Source organism: Eschrichtius robustus, chromosome 14, assembly GCF_028021215.1.
Source record: "Eschrichtius robustus isolate mEscRob2 chromosome 14, mEscRob2.pri, whole genome shotgun sequence".
NCBI lineage: Eukaryota > Metazoa > Chordata > Mammalia > Artiodactyla > Eschrichtiidae > Eschrichtius > Eschrichtius robustus.
This window is the reverse complement of record NC_090837.1, coordinates 13256763-13280966: the sequence shown is the minus strand read 5'-3', so window position 1 is coordinate 13280966 and position 24204 is coordinate 13256763. Positions and strand designations below refer to the sequence as shown.

General features: G+C 37.3%; 1 protein-coding gene across 2 annotated transcripts in view; it reads right to left on the bottom strand.

Annotated features, from left to right (window-relative positions):
* MED13L (mediator complex subunit 13L) overlaps window positions 1-24204 on the bottom strand; it is a 298574-nt gene that overhangs the window by 64567 nt on the left and 209803 nt on the right. For both annotated transcript variants that reach the window (XM_068563867.1, XM_068563866.1), the window contains exon 5: window positions 313-458. In XM_068563867.1, the coding sequence (XP_068419968.1) occupies window positions 313-458 (146 nt within the window). The remainder of the gene's footprint in view (window positions 1-312; window positions 459-24204) is intronic.

Here is a 24204-nt window from a genome sequence, read left to right as displayed (position 1 = left end):
ATAATATTTGTCAATTACACATTGGATTATATTTTTCAAATACTTATTAATCCTCTTTTGATATAAAGGAAATTCTCCACATTTTATTCCTCAATACGCATAAGACCATGTCGTATGTGAGAAGCTTTCAGTAAAAAAACTAGCAAGCTATTATCACTTACTTGTGGTCTTCTCTTTCTTCTTCAGAAATCGACCCTTATTGCTTAGCTTAACTATTCAAGACAGTATCTCATTCTGTAAAACGTTACTGGGAAAGGTGGCTATCCACTTGGTGGGGAGGGGTGGAGAGCAGGGACATCATCTTTTACTTACCTTGAAATGGTGCAGGTGAAGACTGAGCCATGTGTATATGCTCCTCATTGATCAAATAAATTGGCTGATGTTGGGCAATCTCCACACTTGTGCATACATTACTTTCCCCATGAAGAAAGAATGTGAAAGCACAGGACAAATGCTCACTAAAATAGAAAAAATGAGAAACTCAGCTCTACATTTCGGTAGGAAACAGGTGCTAGAGACAGGAACTACAGATGTGACGCAGCTTTACCTTATTACCATCCAGCAAAGCCTGCCCCTGATGATATTAATAAGCACAAACTTTTAGTTGACTGTGGACAAATAACAATAACTTGACAAACAAAATTAAAGATGCCAGATAAATAGAAAAATTAGTTATGTTCCACTCTGAAATTGAAAGCTATTGTGCAGAATGCTTTCTGTTTCCTTTGCATAAAGTCTCCCATGCCACTATAAACTCCTAAGGACAGAAGAAAAATCATAACATTTTTCTACCTTCTCACGTATTACTATCTGAACTGCCTTTTAAATGACTCTAGAACAATGACAAAAGAGTTTTGCATATGTTTGGTATGACATAACAATAAGATCAAATTTACAAGCTTACAATGTTACAACAATGTTAAAATTATTACAACAATGTTGTAATAATTGTTGTACAATGTTGTAATTGTTGTACAATTGTTGTACAATTGTTGTACAATGTTGTAATACAACAATTGTTGTACAATTGTTGTACAATGTTGTAATAATTGTACAACAATTATTGATCTAAAAACAGCAATCAACAACCCTGCTGCATGTAAATTCCCCTGCTGCATGTAAATTCTTATACAACTGCTAAGGTAATATGAGCCTCTAAATGGGCTGGTAATCTATTATATTTAATTTTTACAATTTACCTCTGATCACAAAATTTTATTAAAGCATTCCACTTCTCCATTTTCCACACAGTTAGCTAAAAATTGATAAAAAATGATGTGTCTTGGAGAAAAATAATTTCAAAATTAATATAGTGGCACATTCTTTCAAAGTTGTTAACTTTGGCACTAAGCCACCCATAACATCTCCATTTCTCAAGACAGCTTATAAGAACATTTGCCTGATGAACCAAAATCACCGTATTCCAGGCAACCACCATTTAAAACTTTGAGTACTACTCAAAAAATTAAAAGTTAAGTATAAAATTATAATGCTTTACAGAAAAATTGAAATAAAAATGATAAAATTTTCACTCTATCCCACAGTGAAGCATATATATTCTTCCTTGACAAGTATGTTGAGATGATCTGAGAAAGTTTTGTATTTTACTAGAATGTGAAGCTTCGTCAATAGGAAACACCTAGTCTTGATATTTGGGTATTTAGCACAACAAAGTATCTTTTTTAAAAAAAAATTTATTTGTTTATTTATTTATTTATTTTTGGCTGTGTTGGGTCTTTGCTTCTGTCTGTGGGCTTTCTCTAGTTGCGGCGAGCGGGGGCCTCTCACTGTCGTGGCCTCTCTTGTCGCGGAGCACAGGCTCCAGATGCGCAGGCTCAGTAGTTGTGGCTCACGGGCCCAGCTGCTCTGCGGCATGTAGGATCTTCCCAGACCAGGGCTCGAACCCGTGTCCCCTGCATTGGCAGGCAGATTCTCAACCACTGCGCCACCAGGGAAGCCGCACAACAGAGTATCTTAATCTTAAGATAGCAACTAAAATTTTGTTAAGAATTTTGAAAAATTTAAACATCTCCTTAACACCATACATCTAAGTTTCAAGTTCACAAAGAGGAACAATGCATGTAATTTAAATGTATACAGGCATAACGCAGTATCGATAGTAAAAATGTGCTGTCCTTTATTTATGGAAATGACACTGAAAACATATCATCCTCCGTGCACAACATTATGCCAGGCACGTAAGAACACCAAAATATAGATCAAGTGACTGTGGATTTGTAATTTTCCATTTGGAAAATTCAGTGGAGGAGTTGGAGCTGACTTATCCCTATTGTGCCTACTATCCTATGCAGTCATCAGAATATTTATAAGACAACTGGTTAGAGTTACAGATACTGAGTGAGTACAGTCCAGAGTATGTTCTCATTCCACTGAACACAAATGCAACCAACATTTGTCTATCAACCAGTAAGTGAGGAGAATGGTGCAAGAAGCCTGAAGTGACAACAAATAAAATACGATCCTTGTCCTCAAGGAGCATACAAACTAACAAAAGATTGATATAAATGCATATTAACAAAATAAAGCCAAGCACAAATACAGAAATAGAAAAACCAAAATGCTATGGGAAGGCTAAAGGATACTAATATTTTCAATTTGGAAGATCCAAATGCTTCAAGAAGATGAAATCAAATGAAAGTCTGATTTCAGTGTAGAGAGAAAAGAAAGAGAGGAAATATGAGGCAAGGAGTAGATGCAGTGAGAACAGGATATAGCTTAGAAATTCTAAAAGGAGGAGAGACATGACGTGACGGGAAAGGAGTCTGGAAAAGAAGTCAGAGGTCACCCCTGAGACAACCAAAAGTCTTGCATGTAAAAAATAGCAGGGAGCCAATTTAAGGTTTGGTTTTAAAAGTCAGCTAAGTCTAAAGAATCATGATAAAAACCTCAAAATAGCACTCATCTGAATTTGCTATGTCCCAAAAGACACAGAGAAGCACAAATGAAAAAGGTAGGAAGTGAATCAATGACCTATTTTTTATATTGATAACTTTAAAAACAAAACATGTTTTTCAAAAGAGACAAAACTACACAAGAAAAAGAGCCAGTTATGGGTGAGATGTAACAGAAGCCACCAGTAACTATATCATGTTTGGTATGTTACTTCACTGTTCTGATCATAGTTTCCTCATATGTAAAATCAGCTGCTGGCACAAATTGCTGGGCCCCCCAGAAGTAATGATTCAGAAGGTCCAGGATGGGCCCCAAGAAGCTACATTTCTACCAAGTTCTCAGTGGTGCTGCTGCTGCTACTTCTAGCCCACGGACCACACTTCGAGAATCACTGAACTTCATGGCACATAAACCTTTTTCCAGCTATAAAATTTATTTTTCTCTAATATTACATGAAACAAGAGGGGCAAGGAGGACAACTCTGACACGAGAGAGTGGAATTCCCCTCTGACCTAGCAATACCACTTCTAGGACTTTACTCCACAGATAAAACTATTGTTCCGTTATTAACTACAGCACTGCTTGTAGTAAAGACTAAAAACAGCCAAAATGCCCATTAGTGAAGGACTGGTTAACTAAACCATGATACATCCCTACAAAATAATACTGTGCAACCACTTAAAAGAAAGTAATCAGGATACATAAAAACCTCCAACATAAACTCATAAAGATAAGGAAAAAACAAGGTACAAAACAGCCGTGAATAATATACTCCCATTTGTATAAAAATGGGAAAGTGGGGAGGAAAATGGATGCACACACAATTTGCTTACCCTGGCATACAATTTCTTGGGAAGTATACACTTAAAAACCTAATAATTTTGGTTGCCTTTGGGGAATGAAGTAGCATGACTCCAGGATAAAGAAAGAATTCACAATATTCTTTTATACTTTTTGCATGTGGGGCCACACAGAAGTAATGGAGGCAAGATCTGAAGGAAGCCCCTGCCTCTCATCTTGTGCAGTGTGCTTGCTGGCCCAACTAGAGGAATCCACAGCGCTTCATCTCGCCACATTTGGCTCTTAGTTGAAGCCTGCTGAGATCATCTTTGATTTTGATTCTGTTATCCAGCATATAGGATATTTAATCAGCAAGCCATCAATATCTTTATCCATGTCATTGCTAAAAACGGTGAAAAAGACTATACTGAGGAAAGAGTCCTGTGTCATTTTATGAGGTAATTCCCAAGTTGCAAATTCTCCCAAGTGCTGTCACACATTTACTATTTCTTGTCTACAAAGGACAATCTAAAAGATTAATATGTCAAATGTCTTTATAAAATGCAGATACATAACAACTACCATATTACCCTGACCTAGAAACCTGCCTAAAAGTAAAATTCAGGCAGTATGATACAGAAGTCAACCCCCCTAATTTACAGATGAGAAAATAAGGATAAAAACTGTGGCTTGCGAATGCCATTCTTAGAAACACAGCTGGAATTAGACTTGAAATTTAGTGATCTTTCCTCTAGCTAGATTGTCTATAAATGAGAATACTAATTTCTATCTCTACCAACTTATATTTTTATTTAGGTAAATGAGATCAGAATTGTGAATGAACGGCTCCCCTGGTGGCGCAGTGGTTGGGAATCTGCCTGCCAATGCAGGGGACACGGGTTCGAGCCCTGGTCTGGGAAGATCCCACATGCCGCGGAGCAACTAAGCCCGTGCACCACAACTACTGAGCCTGCGCATCTGGAGCCTGTGCTCCGCAACGGGAGAGGCTGCGACGGTGAGAGGCCCGCGCAACGCGATGAAGAGTGGCCCCCCCTCGCTGCAAGTGGAAAAAGCCCTTGCATAGAAACAAAGACCCAACACAGCCAAAAATAAATAAATAAATAAACAAACAAATAAAATTTAAGAAAAAAAAGAATTGTGAATGAACACTGAAAACAAGTTCATTGATTACAATGAACTTTGTAACATTTATTACAAAGTTAGGAGGTAAAACTTATTACAAGCTTCATACATGTTCTTGCTTCTTCTCACCCATTACCCAATTTTACCTGAACCTTTAATCACTCAACTCCATCTATTTCATACACTCTCATCACCTGAAAATTGAAAAGGGCTTTAGAGATGATCAGGTTCAACCCCTTTCTAATTCGGGGGAAGGCAAATCTGTGCCCAAAGTTACACAATAGTTTAGAGCACAGCTGGAACAAGAATTCAGGTCCCCCTCTTAACATGGTGTTCACAGTGCATTCATGATGTTTCTACCTTTGATGTTTCTACCTTAGGTCAATGCTACCTTCGCCCTGTATAATACATTCCATCATCAGCATGACCACATACTTCGTAACTTAAGTCACTCCCTGCATCATTTCTATTAACCCCCTACTGCCATGGACCAGAAGGTACTATTCAAATGAATACACATTGTAATTTCACCCTAACTAAAGTTGGAGCCTAACCCCTGTTCTTCTAGGGTGCTCCACTTAACAAATATTCCAACGTTCTCAGCTCCGTTTATTCTCCCCTCTTTACTCAGTAAATAAGGTCTGATGTAGGCAATTCTTCATTTAACCTCCTTTTTGCCTTAAACATGTGTGTAGTTACACTTACTTCACTCTTCCCCAGAGTCCTAGAGGATTACAGATTTCCTATTCTCTCTAAAAGTACTCCCATTCTCATTCTCTGCCACTCCTGAGTAGTCTTTATTTCCACCTCTTTACTTGCTCTTCACTTGAGCATGTTACTCCTTTAGGGCTCCTTTATCTTTCTCCCTCTATTGACTAAGGTCAAATAATCAACATGTAAATAAAATGATTAGTATAATAGTAGTATTAATACTAATATCACTAAATAACCTGTCTATAAATAACTTTTGTGTTATAAAAGAAATAAAAAAGAAAAAAGAAATAAATAATAAATATAGTAAGATATAAAATAATGGGAGTGCTATTTTAAAAAGGAATAGGTCAAGAGAAAAATTTCTCTGAAAGAAGGGGGAGCATTTAAACTGAGGTTTGAATCTTAAGAAAATTATATGTGCAAAGATATTGAATTAGAGATATTTCCTTTTGAAAAGGAAAGGAAATTTAAAAAAGGAAATTTTTAAAGCATTTATTCTTTAAAAAAATTTTTATTAGAGTATAGTTGATTAAAAAAGGAAATTTAAAAAAATTTAAAAACATTTTAATGGCTGCATCATAGTGAAAATGAAGACAACTGTAAGATGAATTTGGAAATACAGATATAATTTGTTCCCTCTCTGCCTGTCAAAAAGATAAAGATCATCAGAATGGCTGAAAAATAATAAATCCATCTATATAATGCTTACACAAGACATACAAAATCAAACCACACCAAAAAAAAAAAAAAGAGTAGAAAATGATATTCCAAGTAAATCCAAATAAAAATAAAGCTGGTATAGAAACAGCAATAAACAAAATATTTTTAAAACTTAGGTTCATCATTACAGAATAATAAACAGAGGAATCCAATAAGAAATTTAAACCATCCTGAGTGTGTAAGTACACAGCCATATGGTATGCAACATAACTTAGAAATATATAAAGAAAAAAATGGTAGAATTACAAGGAGAAACTTATAAATCTTTGATAAATATTTTAACACACTTTTCTCAGTATTTAATAAGCAAATTATTCAGCGTACCAAAAAAAAAAAAAAAGACAAAAATATACAAACTTAAATATATATGTTGGCTTTCAAGAAATAATCTATTCTCTTTCCAAGGACACATGGAAGATGTACAAGAAAGGACTGGGAACTAGGATACAAGACAAGCCCTAAATTTCAAAGAATTGATATCACACAGACTATACATTCTTTAATCACAGTGCAATTTAGTTAGAAATCAACAGTTTAAAAAATAAAGGTTAAAGTAAAATCCCTTTGTTTGGAAACTTGAATATGTACTCCCTAAATAAATCATGGGTTACAGAGGAAATCACAATGGAAATCAAAAAATTTTTTAAACTGAATGACAACAAAAGTAATACACATCAAAATCTGAGAGATGCAGTGCTTTAAGAGTAATTTATATCCTTATATGCCTAAAAGCAAGTTTTAAAATAAGTGAGATAAGCTTTTAAATCAAGAAGTTGGACGGGGAGACAACAAAAAACAGTCAACTCAATGGAAATAGAGGGATGAAAATAATGACAAAAACACAAAAACTTAGCGGGGGGAAGAAGAGAGGCAATAGAAATGATTAACAAAATCAAAACTTGGACTTCCCTGGTGGTGCAGTGGTTAAGAATCCGCCTGCCAGTGCAGGGGACATGGTTTGAGCCCTGGTCCAGGAAGATTCCACATGCTGCAGAGCAACTAAGCCCATGCGCCACAACTACTGAGCCTGCGCTCTAGAGCCCGCGAGCCACAACTACTGGGCCTGCGTGCCATAACTACTGAAGCCCACGCGCCTAGAGCCCGTGCTCCGCAACAAGAGAAGCCACCGCAATGAGAAGCCCATGCACCGCAACAAAGAGTAGCCCCCGCTCGCTGCAACTAGAGAAAGCCCGCGCGCAGCAACGAAGACCCAACGCAGCCAGTGATAAAATAAATTAATTAAAAAAAAGAAATGTATCCTTTATTAAAAAAACAAAATCAAAACTTGTTCTTTGAGCACACTAAAAGAAAACAAACCACTAAGCCAACTGATTCGAGGAAGGGAAATAGGGAAGATGCCTATGCAAGGAGGGAGGGTCACCATCAAACAATCCTGAAAACCAAAAAGACGAAGGAACCTGAGGCACTGACCACTGGGCACCAAGACTGGACACTTACTGCAAATGCCTTTTGTTGTTGTTGTTCATGCTGTTCTTTTGTCTAGAATAAACTTCCCCTCTCCTTCATCTAATTCCTACTCCTCTCTTTCAAGAAATCATCTTTAAAGCCCCAGAATAGGCAAAATGCTCCCAAACTACTCTGTATATATCTCAGTCAAAGCACCTCAGTGTTCTTAAGTTTTATGTCTAGTCCATCTGACTAAGTTTTGTGAGGACAAAAATCATGTTTTATCTATCATTTTGGACCCCCATACTTAGCATGGTGCTTGGACTGGGTAGATGCTGCATTAATCACTTACTTGAGTTTGTGATACTTTGTACCTTTCTTCTAAAATTTTCCGGCATTTTATTTGGAGAGTGTGAAATAACCATGGAATTCTGAGTCATGAGACAGGGAAGAATATGAGGGGGAAAAAAAGCTGTGATATTCCAGCCAAGAATTTATTAGGGGAAACCTACCCCTAGTCTTGAGAATTTCTGACGATCCCTCTATCTGTTCTTCTAGAGGGAACCTGCTTGGGGGATATCACTGACAGCTATGGAGTATAATATGGTATGACTCTCTTTGGGACCCAAGATAGTTTATATTCTCTGAACTAGAAAGGAGACTAACACAGAATTAATAAGGACTAACCATACAGATCAACAGGGTAGTCTCTTCTGTAAATGCCATTGAGGAATTCTGTTCCTTTACTCTGTCTATTACCTACTCTAAGTAGTATGGCCAAATCAGTCCTCCTAAAACATCTATTATCAAAATCTATACTACTAAATCAATCCCATGTCATAGTCCCCACTGCCCAGAGAGAAAAAACTACACCCCTCTTCATATCAGGCAAGGCCTTCTAGACTCTTGTACAACCCACTTTTTTTTTTAACGTAGTATTTAAAACCTTACTTCCATGTATAAACTCTCAATGACAGCCAGTTTGGAATGGTTAGTACTTTGTGCATATCCCACCTACATTCCTATAACTCCACACAATTTCCTACTCCTTCCTTCTCCTTAAATCCCATCTTTCAAACTCCAATATCACTTCTACTTTCTCCATAGAGCCTTCTCATATAAGCTCTTTTCACACAGACCTCTTCATTCTGTGCTACCAAGAGTATTTACCCTTGTTTGGCACCCATACTATCAAAAGAACCCATTTAATTAACAAGTATTTACCAAGCACACCTACCTATCTTGTACCAAACACTCTGCTGGACTTAGACATGTGGAAATAAACAAGACCAGAATCAGCCCTTGGGTATTTTATAGTTTCTTAAGCAAAGTACCTGAAAACTTTAAAAGGTAGCAAGACCCCAGAGACTTTCAAAGGGGTAGAAATACGAAGATTAAGACATTCTGGTTACCCTCAGTTAAAATTGTGTACTTTAATAATAAATCTCAAAAAAAGGGCCCTCATCATATAATTATAATATCTTATATTGGTTTGTACCCTATGCAATCTTAAAGAATTAACAGTTTATAGAAGGAATGAAATGAACCCATGGGAATGAGGAGAGGTCTAGCAAAAAAACCAAAACAAAACAAACTTTCCTGTTATTTATAAAATATTATATATTCCATCTTAGTGTTATAATTGACTCAAATTCTATCTTCTCAGGGGTCCAGTAAGTAAAATTAAACTATATTCCAAGAAAGCCGGTTTCAATCTATCTTCCAGTGTCATCTCTTGCTACATTAATTCATACATCCAGTGGTTCCATCACCCAATTTGTTTCCTTCATAAGCCTTTGTCATAATTTGCAAGTATTTATTTTGATGGTCTCGCCCACCATAATGTAAGCCCCCTGAAAGGAGGAACCATGTCTGTCCCACTGCCCTCTGTATCCTCAGCACCTAGACATATAACACTTAATAGTCACTGAATGGATGAATGCAGTTTTAGTCATAACCAAAGACTAAATGACTTTTCTTTAGCGAGTTCCATCATGAGGAGAACAAGAACAGTTGATGTGCACAATGAATATTTTTAAAGTGGGAAGATTAATTACTACTAATAGAAGGAGGTGAATGTAATTTCCAGTGATAGAAAAAAGGGAACTTTAAAAAATGTTTACTTAGGAAACACAAGGGGGGTTGGTGTGGGTTGCATCTGTGTAGTTGGGAAAGGATTTGCAAAAATGCAAAAAAGGAAGTACTGTCTTCTAAATCATTTTATTCTCTTACAATATTCTAAATCTTAAGAACAATTTTTTTTTTACTTCTTACATTGAGTTTTCAGAATGCAAGTATTACATGTTCTTTCAAAATGCATTATGAATATTAATAAACTCCTGTTCTTTTCACAGTGTAAAAGTGTTTTGGTAACAGATTCACAATGCAGAATGCATTTAGATAATTTCATCTAAATGCTTTCTGTGTTATGAAATTATTATCTTAAAATTTTCCAAGTTGTCACTAACCCAATCTCTTGCAAGAAGTAATTTGCCTCACTCTATACATCCTCATTTGGGAATATTTTGCTAATGTTACTTTATCATTTCCTTTCCTTAAAAATATACCACTTACTTTGTCAGCCTTCACAAAGACTACGTTGAGATCCTTTGCTCACTGGCATACTGACCTTTCTCTTACTGGACAGGTCTTAACTTTCATCTCCTTTTGAAAAGATGGTGACATTATATAATATTCAAATAAGAGTTGATTAAATTATTTTATAAAATCCTGAGATGCTCTATTTCAGGTATCTTCCCTTTAAATTAGAAGTTAAACCTGATTACAAAGGCAATGAAAATGTCCAGGAAAGTTAATGGCACATAATTTTTTTTTTAAATGAGAGTACTTGCATTATAACTGTTAAATTATCATTACAACTCTATAAATAATCACCCTTCTAAGAAAGTTACCAGTTACATTGTTTCAATACAAAATTGCCTCAGTGAACAATTTTTCTTCAAGTATATAGGTATACACATATGTGATACAACACATATGTATATATTTATAAATATATACACACATGCAATATAATATATATAAGAGAAATTAAATCAGCAAGCTCTATGACTGTTCCTTTCTACCCTTCCAACCTCAAAGCTAAGTCGGTCCTCCTCAGCAGTAAATTCGGCACTGTGGTGGTGCATTAATTCTTCCCCATCGCAAGGGTACTGTTCCTGGCACTGTGGTAACAGAGCAGCAACACCTCTTGCATTAATGCAAAAACAATGCTCTACTGGCCTAAAGGACTTAATGTTTCTCCCTGGGTATCTCACTTACTAGAAGCAAATGACAGTGTGGAGGCTCTGACTCAGTACATATTTGATCCAAAGGCAGGAAGAGTGTGAAGGTTCCCATCCTGATGGTACAAACTATATAATTTTCAAGATGCCAAAATAGACATAGGAGCTGCTCTAGTCAGTGATGTGTGCTTGGAAATCAAAAGCTAATATACACAATATTTGAGGAGACTTATGAAAGTCATCTTATTAAAATCTCTCTTGAGGTTTACTAAACTAGGCCAGGTTATCTAGTCTCAGTCTCTGGATAACCTTTTGAAAATTCAATGGGAGACTGCCTGGCAGAGAATACAGATTAAAGTGACATTTATATTAGGTAACTCATAACCATTAAAGTACTTTTACTGCTCACTTTAAGACGTGCTTGGATTCTTTTTTTTTTTTTAAGTATAAAACAAAACCTTTAATCTATTTTTTGGTTACTTTAAAAGACAGTAACAGCACTGGGGGGTAGGGGTGGGGAGTAGAGTAGTGGACGGGTATAGGGAACCACATACATTTTTCTACCATTTTCTCATGAAGTACTAAATTAGGCATTATATATCGCTAAGAACAAAAAAGGATCAACTGACACTAAAATAGCTAAGATTTTATATATATGCCTGAGAGCATAAACTAGCCTATCTCTGTCACTCTTTACTGCTAAACTGAAATGCTATATCTTCCCAAACTACAAAACACATTTGTACAGTACATCTTAAAATCAGTGACTGTTTACTTGGTATTTTACACAAATGTCCAACCACCATGACAGATTCTGCTGCTGGAGGAGGAGCCTGAGTGACAGACATGGTGGAGTTCTTGCCAGCTTGAAAGAAACATAGGGACAGACCTCTGACATCTGTCTAGATTCCCACAAGCAGCTCACAGTGGGAGAAATAACCTGCCAAAAAGCAATTCCACTATGCTGCCATTCATCAGGTGAACAGCAGGAAGTAGGACTTTACCTATGTGGTCAAACAAAAAAACAGAGACAAAAATAGAAAGGAAATCTGTTAACAAATAAGTGCTAGGTATATAGCCTTTCTGCTTTCATAGACTGTTATTTTTCCATACTCCATTACTACAGTTTCCATCACGTATGAGTATCAACCCTTATTATTTTTTCCTGCCTCATTATATTTATTATATGTAAACTACCTTAAATACTTCTAGAACAAGATGAGGCAGGTAAAAGAAGGAAGGATCCATGTTGAGATTTTCTTTCTGTCTCATACCCTAATTCTACTCCATAACATGTTACCAAAAGGCCTGAACGAACTTTTTGGCCAAACCAATATTTAAGGAACTGATAGTGTTACAGAGTTATGTTATAGTATGTATTTAATGAGAGCTAATACATAAACAGTACAACAACAAAATTATTTTATGTCTCTATTTACAGTGACGGTTCTAGCTATATTTTTAAGATACTGTCTACAGTAAAGCAGGAAGAACATCTAACTTTTTGTATTGCTCTATTTCAGATCTAGCAGCTGACACTCAATGTAGCTTGGCAAGTTCTTTAAAGGCTTTCCAAAATTTGGCATTAACCTACCAGAGAGCAGGGCCTTTTATATTCAGCTTTGCTGCAAAATGTCTCACTCACCAGTACGCAAAGGAGGTCACAGCTTTCCCAGCAAAGGAAAATAAAATTGGAGCAGACACTTATTTGGTAGAATGCTATTATCAGCAAGTATTTATCTTCCATACTCTTCCCATGCCACAGGCCTACACCAGAAGCTCGTTTTTTCTCTTCTTTATTCAAAACACAGTGCAGCCTTTAATCATCAGCACTGCTTGCAATCCCAACTCCCCTAACCCTAATATAAGAAAAATAAATCTGTTGGCTAAAATGAACAAAAATAAACATAAGATGCTTCTATACTTTTCTTATAGTGTACTTAAAACTATGAAGTCAAAGATAGCTACAGGTTTAGCAATATGTTAAACAAATTCTGAACAGAATTAACTTTGATTCTTAACAGTTAAAAGCAATTTCTCCTAATGAGGTAAAATTCAGCTGAGAGGATATAAAAGAAAAAGTAGATACTGGAACTAACAAAGTCATTAGTTGCTATAAATAAGGATGGCATTAGCATCTCATTTAAGAGATCAACAGAATACACAAGATCCTTCAGGTGATGGATGCAGCACCTAAGAGTTGGTGTATACCCCAGACACACCCAATAAAAACTCAGTCTTCAAACTATTCTAATATATACGGTTGTTACATCAACATTTATTTAATGATAATGACATACAATCAGCATCTGGTCCTTACCAAAAATATGAATGCTTTAAATTATGGATGTTTGATTTTTTTTTTTTTTGAGAGCACCAATTTGCAAAAGGTTTCGAGGAAAAAAAAATTCTGACAGAGAATCTCCTTTCATCATCAAGAATCAGTAGCTTAGCCACCTTTCAGACAGCTTAGAAGTTTTTTAAAAGATAATTTCAGGGGGAAAAAAAAGCTCTGAAGAAAACAAAACAAGATGCTGTGTTTAAGAGTGGCAGTGGAGGGAAGTAGGGGAGAAGAGACGACAAGAGACGTCGTGGAGGGAAGAGACGACGTGGAGGGAAGAGACGACGATAAGATGGGAGGCAGTGGTGGGTACAGAAGGCGTCTTCTTTGAGTAAGGGCAAACGAGAAGTCAGCCCTGGTGAGACCTCAGAGAGAGGAGTTTAGGTAGAGGGCACGTACGAAAGCCAGAAGTACAGGAACAAGCTTAGTATGTCTGGGGAACAGAATGGTCACTGTGTTTGAAAGCTCATAAATAGGAAGGAGACAGGTACAAAATGAGATCAAAGAGGTGAGCAGGGGTTGGATCATGTAAACCTTTCAACAATGAGATGGGGCTTGAATTTTATTCTAAATACACTGGTAAACCCTGCAGGATTTTAAAGCAAAGGAATTACCATGGTATCGTTTATATTCTGAAAGGATCACCTTTAGTTACTCTTTCGATAATTCGTTATGAAGGAGTTAAGAGTAGAAGCAGGAAGCCCAGCTAGAAGGCTAGTTTGAAAGCCCAAGTGAGAGAAGAACACGGCTTAGAGTAGGTTGGTAGCAGTGAAGACTAAGGGACATGGATTCAAAATGTATTTCAAAAAGAGAGCTGACAGGACGTGCAGGCAGACACACTATGAAGGAAGTCAGACACATTAGTAAGGAAAGAGGTAAGGGTGATATATCATACTTGGAAGATGTTAACTTAGAGATGGTAGTTAAAGCCAAGGGGATAAGTCAGAGCACACAGGTCTGAGTCTGAAAGACACCAGATACAGAAAAATGATACAACTCAACCTCTGTTGGTTCTTTAAAGAGGGGGAGGGGGGAAAATGCAACCGTGTTTTCAGTAAGCCAGTATGTGAAGCATATCTTTTTTTTTTAATTTATTTATTTTAATTTATTTATTTTTGGCTGTGTTGGGTCTTCGCTGCTGGGCGCGGGCCCTCTCTAGTTGCGGCGAGCGGGGGCCACTCTCCGCTGCGGTGCACGGGCCTCTCATTGCGGTGGCTTCTCCTGTTGCGGAGCACAGGCTCCAGGCGCGCGGGCCGCAGCAGTTGTGGCACGTGGGCTCAGCAGCTGCGGCACGCGGGCTCTAGAGCGCAGGCTCAGCAGTTGTGGCGCACGGGCTTAGTTGCTCTGCGGCACGAGGGATCTTCCCACAGCAGGGCTCGAACCCGTGTCCCCTGCATTGGCAGGAGGATTCTTAACCACTGTGCCACCAAGGAAGCCCTGAAGCATATCTTTTAATGATCTTTCTCCAAACAATAGGTAAAGAGAGAAAAGAAAGTTATGGTATATTTTTCTTAATTTTTATTCGTTTCTGTGACAGAAGGTCCCCCACCCTCCACCCCCACATGCTGACTTCCATCTGACATTTAACGAATTTAACTGAATCAAACCAACCCATTCAGATTTTCTCCTTTCAAAATCATCTTTTTAAAAAGTAGAATTGGCTAAGTTTAGTAATAAAATTACCTGAGAACAAATAATGAAGTTATAAAATACTATTTGATTCAAATTATCATCTGAATACCAGTTTTTCTAATTAGTAATCACACCTACAACTCCAATTAATATCACAATCTTAACAATAAATGAAGCAATCATACAATTTATTTTACATTAAATTCAGAGATTTCCACTTAAAATAATTTTCCCCTTTCATAATGCTAATAAAGGTGATGGAGAAATGTGTTAGTCATTGCTTTTCTATGGATCAGGCTGGGTCATCCACTCAAAACACCAGACTCCAACAGATCTACCACTTTCTCACTGAATGACTCTGACAAAGTCATTTACTAACTTTAAACATATATCAGGACTGGAAACTACCCAAACTCCCATCAATAGTAGAAGAGAGAAATAAACTGGGGTATATTCACACAATGGAAAACTCTACAGCAGCCAGAATAGGTGAACTACAACTACACACAGCAACCTGAGTAACTAGCACAGCCAATGTTGAACGAGAAGACAGAAATAAAAAAATACATACGTAGGATTCTATTTATATGAAATATAAAAACAAATTAAACTAAACTGTTAGAATAGTGCTCATGCTTGGGAGGGGAGAGGCAGTGACTTGTAAGTAGAATGAGGGAGGTTTTCGGGGTGCTGGTAATATTCTATTTCTTGATATGAGTGCAGATTATATAAATGTGCTCCATTTGGAAAAAATTCATTGAGCTTTATACATTGTACTGTATATTATACTTCAATAAAAAGTTATACACATGAAATATGAAAGAAATAAAGCAAAATGTAAACATTCTGGACCTCATTAGGTTAAATGAGTTGTAAAAGCATGAGTATTTATCTTACTCACTATGATAAACAGAATAATGGTTTCCCAAATATGCCTGTGTCCTAATCTCCAGAACCTGTGAATATATTATGCTACACAGCAATGGGGAATTAAGGTGCTAATCAAATAACCTTAAAATAGGGAAATTATCTTGGATTATGAAGTGAGCCCAATGTAATTATGAGAGTCATTAATTTAATTTATTGTTTAATAATAATTTTATTTATTTTTGTCATTTATTTCATTTATTTAAAAATAAATAATTTTAAATAATTTGTTTATTTAAATAAATTTATTTAATTGTGCAAGAAGGAGGCAGAAGAGTCAATGTCAGAGCTGCAGAATGTCAGAAAGACCCAACTAGCCACTGTTGGCTTTGACAACAGAAGGGAGCCAAAGCCAAGGAATGTGGGTGGCCTTTAGAAGCTGGAAAATGCAAAGAAATAGATTTGCCCCTAGAGTGTCCAAGAAGGAATGCAACCCTGCCAACATCTTGATTTTAGCCTGGTGAGGCCCATTTCAGACTTCTGATTTCCAGAACTGAAAAGATAATAAACTTGTAACGGGAGCTAATGATCTACTCTGCTCCAGCTCTATGCTAGTCAGAGAATGCTTAGAGTGTTTGATTTAATTCTGGATGCCACACTTTAAAAGGATATTATGCAAACTGGAACACACTCAAAAGAAAATGACCAAAAGAACTTAAAGCCACCCAACATGACAACAATTGAAGGAAGTGGAGATATTTAACCAAGAGACGAGACAACTTAGGGAAGAGACATAAACAATCATACACAAGCCACACTCAAGTATACCATGTCATGAAACCTATTTTGCTCAGCATGGTATTTTACAATCATTGTTGCAACAGTATGTGCTGTCCTCAATTGTGGCAAATATCAATTTTACACACTGATCAACATGTGGCAACACACTGGTCAATACTTCATGGTATACTAGAGAACACAGGCACACTGGCCAAGCACCACTGATGTAGACACTACAGAAAAATAGATTTCAGTTCAGTATAAAGACTTTCTAACTGGGTTGTTTAAATAAAAAAATGGGCTTACAAGAAGGGTAATATATTTGCTGTACCTGAAGGTGTGACAAAGGAAACTCAAGAGTACTGAAAAGGGAAAGGGACAGCATGACCTTTAATGGTGCCTTTGATCCTGAGATTCTAATGATCCCACATTTCGATTCTCAGATAAGTTGTGCCTATTTTAAAATATCCCATATGGACGGATTACTTAGAAGCAGATAGAATACTGAAAGGCAAAGCACATCAAATTATAAAGGGAAGATGTACTGAGACAGGGTAAAGAGAAGTATCTTGAAGACACTATTCTTGAAACTTGAAATGTATATTGCTAGTAAAGCCACAAATACATGAAATTTTTTTTTAATTAAAAAAGAAATTTTTTTAAAATTTATTTTTGGCTGTGTTGGGTCTTCGTTGCTGCACGTGGGCTTTCTCTAGTGGCAGCGAGCGGGGGCTACTCTTCAGTGCGGTGCGCGGGCTTCTCATTGCGATGGCTTCTTTTGTTGCACACAGCACGGGCTCTAGGCCCGTGGACTTCAGTAGTTGCGGCACGTGGGCTCAGTAGCTGTGGCTCATGGGCTCTAGACCACAGACTCAGTAGTTGTGGCGCATGGGCTTAGTTGGGCCACAGCATGTGGGATCTTCCTGGACCAGAGATCGAACCTGTGTCCCCTGCATTGGCAGGTGGATTCTTAACCACTGTGCCACCAGGGAAGTCCTTTCATTAATTTTTTAATTGAAGTACAGTTGATTTACAATGTTGTGTTAGTTTCAGGTATACAGCAAAGTGGTTCAGTTATATACATTTCTTTTTCAGATTCTTCTCCATTATAAGTTATTATAAGATATTGAATATAGTATAGTCCCCTGTGCTGTACATTAGGTCCTTGTTGTTTATCTATTTCATATATAGTAGTATGTATACGTTAGCCCCAAACTCCTAATTTATCCCTATCCCTATAAATTCTTAAATCTAGTCTGCCAAACCAAACTTTTCTGCTCTCCTTTTGTTACCAGGATTACGTTTTGAAAGCAGAGCTTACATGAATACCTATTTATAAAAGCAGCAATATAACAGAGGTGAATAAACACAAATTTACTCTCCCTGGAAAGGAGACATGAGACTGATCTGATAGCCTTCAAGAGCAGCATCCTGTCAGACTGAAGTATCAGCCTGTGAGTCAGAATGAGAAAAATCAGTATCGTTTGAATAGAGGAAGTTATAAAAAGAAGAAAACATTCACTGGGTATGGTGCCGTTACACTGTTTACCCTCAAAAGCTGAAGGCTCAATTCAATTCTCTCATGGATAAAGGGTTGTATTTACCCACTGTTAGCCCATGTTCATCTTGAACAATGTACTCACAGAACAAACTTCTAAATTTCTTATTCAGTAACATTTAACTTCTGTGCCTGGGGTCATCATTGGTAAGAGTTCTTAGAAATATTCTTTCTCTGGAGATATTTTCAGCTACCCTGGAAGAACTACCATCTTAAAACCAATGGATGGGGCTTCCCTGGTGGCGCAGTGGTTAAGAATCCGCCTGCCAATGCAGGGGACACGGGTTTGAGCCCTGGTCCGGGAAGATCCCACATACTGCGGAGCAACTAAGCCCGTGTGCCACAACTACTGAGCCTGCACTCTAGAGCCCGCGAGCCACAACTACTGAAGCCCACGTGCCTAGAGCCCGTGCTCTGCAATGAGTAGCCCCCGCTCACCACAACTAGAGAAAGCCCATGCACAGCAGCGAGGACCCAAGGCAGCCAAAAATAAATTAATTAAAAAAAACAAAGACTCAATGAATGGTTCCATCCCTCTATCCCATTTAATCATTACACACTGAATCCCCTCTGCATCAGTTAAGCATACAATAGAGTGCAGTACGTAAAACCACGATAAGCAATACAGAAAAAAAGGATTAAAGCCATGAAAAATGTATTAATTTATTCTACGCAATGCACTTGTAATTCTTCCACTTTCAGTCAAGATCACAGTACAGTTTAATAGTCTGGTTCAGGGACCAATTAATCCTTTTATATTTAAATCAATCACTGACTCCTCTCCGAATAATTTAGCTTCTACATGCTGCCTCCCATTTGATGTCTTTGGGGAAAAAGCACAGTTAACACTTATGTGGCACGTTAATCATGTTTAGTAATAGAAAAAGAAATGCATTATCAGGGAAACCTCTTACAGAAAGTAAAACGTGCTCTAAAACATGCTATCATAATCAGTATGTGTTGTCATTTTCTTAAGTAAAACAGGGAAGTTAAACCTGGAGCTAAGAGTGTACCCTTCATCTGCCTTTTTGCAGCATGCGAAATGCATGTATCTATTTATTTGTATTTTTTGTATCTATGTATTTTGATTACGTATAAAATATATATCCAGGAATAAAGCCACTCTATACAACCCCTCCCCCCCCCACTGCTGTCAGATTCCTCTCCCCCATCCCAACCAAAAGCAGAATGACTTGATGATGCTCAAACAATGGGAAACGGGAAAAGTAACAGAAAAGCATGTATTTTATTCAAACTGGCCTGTGTTTGGCACCTTGCCACAAAGCTGTGTCCTTTTCCTTGAATAACTCTGAAGCCTAATTAATAGCATTAATTCAATGCGATAGTCATGTGTTGTCTAAAGATCCTTACCACTGCATGTAAAGCAGTTGTTCATGTTTAAGAATATTTTCCCTAAATAAATGTGTCAAGAAAGCATTAAGAGTTCATGTGATTTAGAATGCTACTTCTTACTCTGACCAACAGCAAGAGAAGGAGGTGCTCCTTTTTGTTCCTGGATCTTATTCACCACAAGAATAAGTCAATTTTGTATTCTAGTGGCCACACCATGGATTACAAATGCAGGGTTTAGTTTCAGAAATTTCAAAGCAAATATAAGCACTTTTCAAACAGTCCATAAGTGAGTATTTTCAAAAATTTTTAACTGATTAACTTTGGATGTAAATCCAGCACTGAAAAAAGTGGTGTCTGTATCCTGGCATAACCCAAATGCACTGCTGACTCAGGAGCTCTGCCAGTTCAAACAGTTCCAAAGGGAGGGAAGCACACAGTGAATGTTAGCTCTGTGTTCACTTCACACCAGCACAGAGAAATCAAATGGCAACAGTTTAAGATCAGGTCTATAATACTAGTAGGAAGAATAATTTAAAAAGAGGCCATGATATAGGCGGTAATCTGAACTCATAAGAGCACACAGCATCTAAAGAAAGAAATTCAAAAGCCTGACTACATTAATTGTCACATTGAAGAAATACTTCTCTGGTGTGTGAACTGTGACGGCCTCTGAGAATTTGACAATTATGACCTACAAATAATCATCAGGTGGAAAAATAGTGTCATTTCTCTCTAATCCCTAGAATAGTCATATCAAAGAAACATTTAGAAAGAACACAAGCCTTTTGTCTTTTTTTCTTCTAAGAATAGAACACTACTAATCGAGATTAAACAAGTGAACCAAAGCTTATCATCAAAAATCATCTTGTCCCTAGAATATGAAGTCACACCAGCTAACAAGCTACCATCAGCAGGATGTGTCTGTTTTGAGTTCATAGTGGTTGGGATTCATTCACACTCCTCAGTCTAGTTTCCCCTTGCTAAGCGAGAATTAAAAGTGCCACAAATAGACAAGGAGATGGTAAGAGACCATACAGATCACTAAAAAAAACAAATCCCAGGAGTTAAATGCAAGGGGGAAAAAAGTCTCCTGTACGTGTTTGGGTAAAATGCACTCTTACTATATTTCAGCGACTGTACCTCTCAGACGGTGAATCCCAAGGGGTAAAATGCTACATGCTTTCTGGATTCAGTTTAGGATAGTGTTCAAAAGAAGATCATAAAATGCTAGACAGTCTTTTTGAACACTGGTGTATCTTTCCTTTCTCTTCTCGATTTCTAATCTAGCTCTCCTAATTCTGGGCCCAGACGGCACTGACGTCTCCTGGCGGAGACAGCAGATGAAAACCTTACCACGTCCCCAGAGTGCTCCTCTCTCAGGGTCAGCCCCCAGCTGAGCTGCTCTGCACAATTCCCTCCCATCATCCTGGCAGCAGAGGCTGCACAGCTTCTAGATGGGGATCTCAGGTACCTCTTCTTTTCTTTAAAAAAATTTTTATACTAATTATTATTATTATTTAATATTTATTTATTTTTGGCTGCATCGGGTCTTCGTTGCTGCGTGCGGGCTTTCTCGAGTTGCAGCGAGTGGGGGCTGCTCTTCGTTGCGGTGTGCGGGCTTCTCATTGCGGCAGCTTCTCTTGTTGCGAAGCACAGGCTCTAGGTGCGCAGGCTTCAGTAGTTGTGGCACGCGGGCTCAGCAGTTGTGGCTCATGGGCTCTAGAGTGCAGGCTCAGCAGTTGTGGCGCACGGGCTTAGCTGCTCCGCGGCATGTGGGATCTTCCCGGACCAGGGCTCGAACCCGTGTCCCCGGCACTGACAGGCGGATTCTTAACCACTGCGCCACCAGGGAAGTCCCTCAGGTACTTCTTAAGAGCCTCCAACGTGGTAGGTTCTATCTTCTTTTACTAGGCTGTGTGTACTTGCGACTAACTTATATCTATGGACAGTCAGTACTGAAAGCTATAGTGTGACACAAAGTACGAGGCACAGCATATTTGGTGCTCTTCTATAAATCTTACATTGAACATAATTTGATCAACATCAAGACACCAGACTGTCAAATAAATAACCCAGTAAGCATTATGATTACCAGAGAGGATCCAATTTAGAGTTACTATTATATTAGCAGTCATCTTTAGACAAGTTACAAGTAAAAAGGGAAAAGAAGCATATTAATGCAACAAAAATTATTAATTCACAAAAAGTTTTTAACCAGCCTTTCAAAATCATCAATAACAAGACGTAGTAGGTAATAAATAAAAATTAGGTGAATAAATGGTGATATTTCTAAGTCAACATATAAAAGTTACTGTGGAAGAGACTAATGCTTAAAAAAGGAAAAACAGGTTTATAAAAACATCTTAGTTGTAAAGCTAAAATTAAAATTCAATCATTATTCTCTACATATTCTTTAATATACCATGTCTAAATCAAAATATGATAGGATGGCTTATAGTTACTCACACAAGGGAAAGAATTCTTGATTCTTCTCTTATTTTAAAAAGTTGAATAAGTTAATTTTAAAATAGTCACTGTTTTTTTTAAAAAAAAAAAAACCAAACACAAACACATTGAGTATCTATTTGAAAGGCACTGGAATGCCCCTCCACTGACTCATTTAAAAAAAAAAAAAAAAGTCACAAAAGAAATAGTTAATACTGTGATGTAAAATCCAGAGCCAAATGGAGGTAAATAATTCTACCTCCCAAACTAATAGCTGGAACGGCCATTTAAAAGAAATTTTGCATATGTAATGCATTTATCTTATATTCCGTTATCTTCTTTGTTAAATGGAATTAATTCAACATTCAAAGATACCTCCAACAGTACTTTATATATATTAGAATATTTTAACAATTAATATATATGTAGTAACACGTGAAAATATAATTAAATATACCTGTTCAATTCATAAGGAAATTTTTTGTTTTTTAGGAATCTATACTACTTTTTTTTATTTTTACAACTTTATTGAAGTATAATTGATCTACAATGTTGTGTTAATTTCTGCTCTACAGCAAAGTGACTCAGTTACACATATATATATTCTTTTTCATATTCTTTTCCATTATGGTTTATCATAGATATTGAATATAGTTCCCTGTGCTATACAGTGGGACCTTGTTATTTATCCATCCTATATATACTAGTTTGCATCTGCTAATCCCAAGCTCCCAAACCTTCCCTCCCCACCCTCCCCTCCCCTCGTCCCATGGCAATCACAAGTCTGTTCTCTATGTCTGTGAGTCTGTTTCTGTTTCATAGATATGTTCCTTTGTGTTATATTTTAGATTCCACATATAAGTGATATCTCATATGGTATTTGTCTTTCTCTTTCATAAGGAAATTTTTAATAGCAGGGAAAATCAGCATAGTATTTCTTTTTCATTTCCACCTGTGTACAGTGAATTAAAATTTCTTTTTAAAAAGAAAAAAGAAAATGCCTTCCTTTCCTCAGCACACAAGTAGGACATCCACCCTTACTGACAAGGACATAAAAAAAATAAAGACAAAAATATTGAGCTAGCTGTTTCACAGGTTTATAGAAAAATGTTTTTGATAGTGGGAAAAAACTACTGCTTTCATTTTATTTCATAAGTGGGTTCCCTTTATCCAACAAATCTGCCTAGGTTAGCTACATGGTACAAGTGACATGTTCTTGATAGTCAATATAATTTAAGGTAAAATAATGTCAGTGATTAAAAACGCAGAATTAAAGAAACTAGATTAAGGTAATGGGGAAGCAGAAGCTGACAGTACCACTATCCAGAGACAGCGCAAGGATATTCTCCAGGGTCTCCTAGCGAGACCCAGGGATCTTTGCTAGTAGCTCCTGTCCCACTCCACCCTCTAGCAAAGTCCCTGTGAGCAAACCCCAGTCCTCAATACCGGAACTCTTCCCCTCGCCCTTCTATCTGAATAACCTGTACATTGTATCTGAGACACTAAAAGGTTAAAGGTAGGGTTCCAGTCTTCCCTCTCGCTTTCTCTTTCAATAGTATGGAAAGGCTAGATGGTGTTAAGAAAAAGGGAAGTTTAACTACAACATTTATGGAATGTGTTTTTATTCAGGTTAGTTTTTATTTGGTTTTATGAAAAACCTACAGTAACAGCTGTGCTTACAAAGATATGTTACTTTTAATTGTTCCACTTAAAAACCCATTTACTACTATCTGAAAAATCTGGGGACAAAAGTTTGGAAGAGAATAAATAAATCCCTGACTATCACTAGTCACAAAGGGGAACAGGCACTGATACCTACTCAGGGAACCAAGAGTAGAAATAGTCGTGGGGGCGGCTCCTCAGAAACCACTGGGCTGAATGAGGGGTGGGAACCCAACCCACCCTGCCAATTCCTTCCCAGCACTTGAAACTGGGATAGAAAGAGTGAGTTCTCGTCTCTCCAGTAGATCGCACCTATGAGAACCCGTAACCCTGATATTTGTATGTGATCATTTCAGGAAAGGGGCATGGGGTGGGGTGTGTGATGAGATATAGGGAAAGGAGTAGGGAGTCAAAGCATTAAAAGGCTAGTGCAGTACCCCAGAGTGCAGTGAGGAAAATTTAAGATTAGAACATGACAGTGAAAATGAAAAGGAAATACATTTTATAGGTAGATAAACCAACAAGTATAACCTTGTGATACCATAATGGGTACATTCATCAACTGGTAATGTTTAAGACATAAACTAATTTATAAATCGGAATGAAGCTTCGTCTTTTTAAACATCCAGAAAAATTATTCTTCT